The sequence below is a fragment of the Penaeus chinensis genome, chromosome 7, assembly GCF_019202785.1.
Source record: "Penaeus chinensis breed Huanghai No. 1 chromosome 7, ASM1920278v2, whole genome shotgun sequence".
Classification (NCBI taxonomy): Eukaryota; Metazoa; Arthropoda; class Malacostraca; order Decapoda; family Penaeidae; genus Penaeus; species Penaeus chinensis.
The window spans coordinates 10,732,845-10,740,344 of NC_061825.1; the positions used below are offsets into that span (position 1 = coordinate 10,732,845).

Genomic DNA, 7,500 nt, shown 5'->3' on the forward strand with positions numbered 1-7,500 from the left:
TCTCCAGTATTTTTTTTTTTTTTTCTTCTGTATATGTGCATGTGTGGGTGCATATATGCCTGCATGGAAGTATGTCTCATGTATTAATTAGTGAATGACCATGGGAAGGGGGGGGAGGGTACTGAAAAGCTTGGTGACAAAGAAAATTACACGCACACATCCTTGCATCCACAACCAACTCCACATCCATATCCACATCCATATCCACATCCATATCCACATCCACATCCATATCCACACACACACACACACACACACACACACACACACACACACACACACACACACACACACACACACACACACACACACACACACACACACACACACACACTCTCACTCTCATTCTCACTCTCACTCTCACTCTCACTCACACTCCCTTGTTTACTCACATGCACTCACTCACTCACTCACATGCATGCACACACATAAACTGCTTATACACGCATGCACCACATACACCTGCAAGCATACATCTGCATACACTTGCATACACCCGCGTACACCCACATACACACCCACACCCACACCCACACACACCCACACACCCACACACCCACACACCCACACACACACACACCCACACCCACACCCACACACCCACACACCCACACACACACACACACACACACACACACACACACACACACACACACACACACACACACACACACACATACACAAATTCTTTTTTATCTCATGGGAATAAAAATATTGGCATCTCACAAATATGATAATGGATGGCTGTATGTAGAATGTATGTATCTGTGTGCATGTATGTTAGTATATATGCAATTATGTATTTCATCCACTGCGTTTGTCTTGAAAGGATCGTACCTACTTGCATCAGCATATCTGTGTTGATTTGCTGGTAGTCTGGAGGGTAATACACATAATAGATGATGATAAAAATCAGTTTTTGCATTGTTGAAATGATTGCACACTCAGTATTTAACTGCCAATGCAGCTGAAAGACCGGTAGTAGGTAAGTGGAGCAATTGGTGTTGTTTCTATATATTCTCCTTGATATACCAGTTGGGAATCCTACCACAAATATATGTTTTCCTTCATATACCAATTAGGGGTCCTATAATGGATACATGTTTTCCCTTCATATACCACATAGTTATCAAACTACAAATTGTAAACCTGTAGTTGGAACTTCCAAACAGAAAACTGTTGCCATATTTTAGGTACATTTTTGTGTAGATAATTGGTATATAAAATTTAGAATATGTATAGATGTTGGAAGATTTAGTATGTTCATTATACATAGCTAAAGAAGGATTTTTATGATAAACCTGAAGGGCACAATTCTTTGTTAGATTATTTTTCCATTCTCTTGATTTTCAAAGTTTTGAGAACCCATCTATTAGTTTAAGGATGATGTTTGAGTGTGTCACCATCTGACTGTTTTTGTATGCTGTATATACATTTTGAGATCTCATGAGGCCGTACTCATTGTTCAAGTTACAATTATCATAGAATACTACTAATAGCTAAGAGTGATGTACAGGTTCTTAGATGTTGGAGCATCATAGAAAAAAAGAAATATTTTATAAATTTCATACACCTAGAGGTTCATACAGAGTACTTTATGTAATGTTAATATGTGAAATAGTTAGTGATTTTGAGGCCTTTTGTTATTAGGTAAATTAGGCCCATTGTCATTACTCTCCGTAGGAAGATGTCTTTAGTGTCAGTGAAGGCTCAAAATTACTGATAATGTCACATTTAATTGAAGATCCTCATTAAAGATGTTTATATTATAGTGGTGTTTATCTCTCCTGATGATAATTACGTGATCAGCTGATAAACTTTTTATAACTTTGTGTGGCTACTTTAATATACTTAATAATTCATTCTTTTTTATTTACGATTACAAAGTTGCTTGCTGTAGATTGTGCATGACAGTAATAAATATGTTGCATGAAGGGTTCTACTAAAATACTCCTTACTTTTGCATGTTGAAATTCTGTAGTTCAGATTATTTTATGATTACTGTGTACTAATTTTTATTAATTTTTTCTTGATTTTATTTTGGTAATTTTACTGCATTGATTATGTAATTGTGTATTTTCATTTAGCATAACCCATTCCTTGCCGGAGCATTCCATGTGCATAATATAGGGAGAGTATGCTGATGGATATACAGTACTTCTTAAACTGATCTTTGGGGGAAATTAATAGATATTTCACTTGTATTATGCACATAACAGACTGTGATATTCTGAAGACATTCAAGAGCTTAATAAGTAACCCTAGAGCTTTGATTTTTGCAGGCGAGTCCACCCACTTGTGAGCGCACGAAGCTTTGGCTGAGTATTTTGGCTTGGCATTGCGTACCTGACCCACCGGAACTGATGCATGTAGCATTTCCCGTTCACAATCTTAGGGCAGTGCTGGTCATCCCTTACCCACTTTATGCAGTCTACGACAAAGTTCAGTTCATCTGTGATGGATGGCCATATGAGAATGTTTAGTATTTTCATGGATAAGTAAATTTCCCATACCCTGATGTATAAGGGTTAAGTTCAGTTGGCCACAGTCTTCAATCTTCAGTTTGTAATAACTTTTATTGAAGTGCAAATGCATGTTAATATGAAAAAAAGACTGAAGACAGGAATTTTAAGCTGCCATGGAAGTTGCTCTGAAATGGATAAGTTCAGTTTAAGTAAAAAGTTGGGATTTTTTTTTTTTATATGACCAATGTCAGAGGATTCAGGATTTTAGAAATTTTCGTACTATTTCCAGATTTTATGAATAAGAAAAAGATCAACAAAAGAGTGCTTGTGTATCTGTATATACAAAACTTGGCAAATACGCCTCACAAAAAGAAAAGTAATTTATTAATGTACATTAAACAATACTCCTTGATCTCGTTTTGTGACAGTTCAGGTGTTAATACATTTATTCTTAGAGTAGCAGATGTTTGAAGTGTAGGAGAAAAAAAAAAAAGTATATTTTTTCGCATAACTTTATGACAAAAAGTAAAAAAAAAAAGATAAAAAAAGGAATCAATACACGGCATGTTTAACAAGTAGCTCCATTTCTACATTTTACCTTATGAATATCATATTGAGCAACTTGTAACTGAATGTAAAGTACAGAATTATTTGCTTCGTGTTAGGAAATTTTAGGAATGTTTGAAGAGTTTATTTTTCATATTTTATCATCTAACATCCCCTCTGCTTTGTGTTCTCTATGAAAGTGCAGTATGTAGCAATAAGTTTGCTTATAGCATAGTTTAAATGATATGGATAGTGAATAATGGCAGTTAGGGGATAATACAGGGATGATTAATATTAGGTTGTTTCTTGGTAGCAAACTTAGCCCATTTCACAGTTTGACACGGCTGAGGCTTATTATTTGTAGTGTACAGGATATACCATGACATGTGCAGTTGCTTAGGCCAGTATAAAGCACTGCATTATATTTTTGCATATTTGTTGAAATAATGTAATTTTATTCCTATTTTATTCATCTGTTATACAAATGCCCATATGTTGCCAAAGGCATAAATGTTTATTTGCAGTGCAGGTTGCCTGCAACCATATTCCAACCCGGTATATGGGCCATCTGGGGATGTTAAACTGACCTTTTATTAAAAGAAAAAAAAGATGATACCTAAGGTATGATTTCATGGTAACATTATTTTTAAAATGTAAAAAAAAAAAAAAACTTTTATCAGTTTTGTTGTAGTGATGCTAAAAGCTTTTTTTTCTCTTTTATCTAATTTATGCTGTGAGAAGGTTGTCACACTAGCTTTCTGAATAGCATAAGGGATGTCAATATGCCTGAAAGGATAGGCTATGATAAGTGTTGAGGTAGAGGAAAGATTCTAATGTAGTCATTTTTTTTATTTTCTTTTATTTTTTACTCAGTTTCACTGTAGTTTACATTAGAAAAGTACAAACTATAATTAGATTTACCGTAATTAGAAATAGTATCTTGCATTTAAATTGTAATTAATTTATCTGTTGGTAGGCATTATGGTAATATGTGGAAGTGATGTATTTTAAAGGGGTTTCATTTGTTTTCATTTGTATATAAATCTATTTTTATTTTTTGTTAATTATTAGTCTGAAGTAATATTGTAGACGATAAAAACTTGTACCACATGACACCAAAGATGTACATTATTCCCAGGCATCACTCACAAAGACTTGTTTTCAGTGTGTAATATCAGCCATTCCAAAATGATACTTTTTAAAATCTGTTTTGTTTTCATTAATATTTGGAACTTTAAGTTTCAAAAATAAATTGCACAGAATCTTGTAAAAAAGGAGCTAAATGTAATATCAGATACAAAATGTTGTAACCATATATATCCATAAGCAAAGAAAACAAAAACAAAAAATCAAGAGGAATCATTTTAATTGGTTGATATACCACTCATTACATAAGTTTCAGCATCTTCATTCACGTACAACCTGGGAAACTGGAACTTCTATTGTAAGAGGAATATTTTTTTCTCCAAATATGATGTTACAACTTTTGCCCCTGTGGAGACAGATATTTTCTGTTGAATAAAATATACACAGAACAAGTTCGTAATTTCAGGAGGAATATACTCCTTTACCCAGACCCTTAAATATAGTAATAATAATACTTTACTTTTGTTACTTCTGTTTGTGTTTATTCTCTTCCTCTTTTTTATTATACAACATTGTTTTGTATTTTATAACCATATCTGTCTTTCCTTACTTTTATTGTGTGTGTGAGAGAGAGAGGAAAAGAAAGAGAGGGAACAAAAGAGAAAAAGAGAGTGAGAAAGAGTAAGACTGACAGTGACAGAAAATGATATGAGTGAGTGAATGAGTGAGGGTGAGTGAGAGAGCGTGTGTGAGTTAGCGTGTGTGAGTGAGCATGTGTGAGTGAGCGTGTGTGAGTGAGCGTGTGTGAGTGAGCGTGTGTGAATGAGCGTGTGTGAGTGAGCGTGTGTGTGTTTGTGTATGTTTATGTGTGTGAGAGTGATTGAATGAGTGAGTGAGTGAGTGAGTGAGTGAGTGAGTGAGTGAGTGAGTGAGTGAGTGAGTGAGAGACAGAGCAAGTGAGGGAATGAGTGAGCATGCATCTGATTGTTGAGGGTGAGGGTAAGCAAGAGAGTGGTGTTGTGAGTGTGTGTGTGTGTGTGTGTGTGTGTGTGTTTGTGTGTGTTGTGTGTGGATGTGAGTGTGTGTGTGTGTGTTGTGTGTTGAGTGTGAGGGTGAGTGTGAGTGTGATGTGAGTGTGAGTGTGTGTGTGTGTGTGTGTATGTGTATGTGTATGTGTATGTGTATGTGAATGTGTATGTGTATGTTAGTGTATGTATATGTATATTATATGTATATGTATAGTGTATATGTATATTATATGTATATGTATATGTATATGTATATGTAAGTATGTATATGTAATGTATAGTGTATATGTGTATGTGTATGTGTATGTGTATGTGTATTGTTATGTGTATGTGTATGTGTGTGTGTGTGTGTGTGTGTGTGTGTATTTAAGTGCACGTGCATGCGTGCATGAGAAAGAGAGAGGTGGATGGATGGAAACTTCCCTCATTATTTCTTAAATATTTCTAACTGAATATTTTCCTAACAACTACATGATGTTTTTTTTTCCTCCACAAGAAGAAAATATAAATATAAAAAGATGAAGTAGAATAATAAAAAAAAAACTTTATTGCTCATTCTGAATCAATTATTTTCCTAATTTAATTTTTTTTCAAAATATTTTAAAAGGATAATTTGCATTTTGCTTTGCACAGTTGTAACCACATTTTACCTTTTCTGTTGATAATTTTTACACTGTTTTCACTTTATATTTACCATTAACATTACTAATTATTCACATTACTAATATTGACAGCTGTGTTAATATAGCCAACTTCATAAAAAAAAAACTAACAATTTAACATGTTAGAGAAAAGAAAAGGAAAAAGAACAGTAAAACTTACATGCATGAAATGGACTTTTATGAGGTGATAAGCTGAAAGTCAGCTAAGGATTTCTTTTCATCTAAAACAGACCTATCATAGATAAAAAAAAAAAAAAAAAAAAAAGGTAAATTAAAATATAGAAAAAATAAATCTAGTTGTCATTGATTTTCAATATGAGGAAAAGGAAATACTCAAATGATAGTCAAAACAATGCATTATTTTTGGATTATCCGCCAAGTCACCGACCAAGGCAGCAGGATTTGGGATCCTTCGATAGACTGTGAACTACGAACAAGGTAAGATATTGTCAGCCTTTTCAATCTTTACAGTCTCATGTTAGGTTGACTTTTGAAGTAATTGTTTTTTTTTTTTTAACATTATGTGGTTTTCATTTTTCACAGTTGAATACTGTAGTCCTGCCAATGAAAATTTATACTGTTTATAACCTATTGTATGAAAACAAACTCAATTTTTTAGAATTTATTACTATAACATATCTGTAATTACACTGAGACTATAACAGTAATCATAATTCACAAAACTATAAAAGTAAAGATTTTGTTCAAATATATTGAAAGATACAAGCAAATTTAGTCGATTTCTTTCTCAGAGAAAAGACAAAGTAGGCTTAGCATACTGGAATGGTTATTTCATTCATGGTTGTCTCTAGACCTAAAAGCTGGATGTCTTTATCCATCTTAAAACCTAAAACTAAAGTTTCTTGACTTTTTCTGAGATATAGCTATTATAGTATATTTTTGGGAAGCTTTCCAAATTTCTTCGAGGAAGTTTTTTATTTCTTTAATTTTATTTTTTACACTGATACATATCATGACTACAAGGGCTCTTATTTCTCGGTCTGACTTGGAGTAGAAAATATGAATTGATGTTCTATGATCTAGCAAGGAAATAATTACTGATTGAAGTCTTAAAGAAATGTTTTTCTCTTTCCTTTACTTCTTGCTGAAAAAAATCATAAGCTCGATGGAAAAGGAAAAAAATATATATTACTTTAATACTCCAGAAAAAATTTAAATGAGCTATTTGAATTAAAGATAATCATTTCAAATGTGTTTTAGCTATCTACATCTTATCATCATAACTTAATGAACAATACACATGCATCAGCCTCTTTTAGAGTTTTCTTACTTCAGCACCATAAGCAGCATACAGATACTCAAAGAGATAGCTAAATAAGCAAAAGTGCAGTGACGGCATGAGTATCAGCATCAGCTTGTGATCCTAATAACCCGGGAGGGGGGGGGGGGGCGCTTGTTTGGGTCCTCCCTAGATGAGTGGTATGGAAGTCAGCAGCCACAGGCCTGGGAAAAATAATGTTAAAGAAATTGCTAAAGTACTAAAACTAATCATCCTCTCTTCCTCTGCTCCTCTGACATTTATTCCCCCTCCTCCTCCACATAAGAAAAACCTTGGTTTCTCAGGCTTCCCCACCCAACTCCCCTTCAAAAACTCGTGAAGACATCCAAAAGTTCATAACCATGACTCAGGAGAATAATTTGCTCCCTCATCCAACCTCTAATCCCTCTATTCCTATTTGCTCTACATTCAAA

General features: G+C 33.9%; 1 protein-coding gene across 1 annotated transcript in view; it reads left to right on the plus strand.

Annotated features, from left to right (window-relative positions):
• The window catches only part of LOC125027374 (phosphatidylinositol 3,4,5-trisphosphate 3-phosphatase and dual-specificity protein phosphatase PTEN-like), a 62,472-nt gene extending 57,847 nt beyond the window's left edge, over window positions 1–4,625 (plus strand). The window contains exon 11 of the mRNA XM_047616424.1: window positions 2,283–4,625. Coding sequence (XP_047472380.1) covers window positions 2,283–2,302 — 20 coding nt within the window. The 3' untranslated portion in view covers window positions 2,303–4,625. The remainder of the gene's footprint in view (window positions 1–2,282) is intronic.
• Window positions 4,626–7,500: the final 2,875 nt, after the last annotated feature.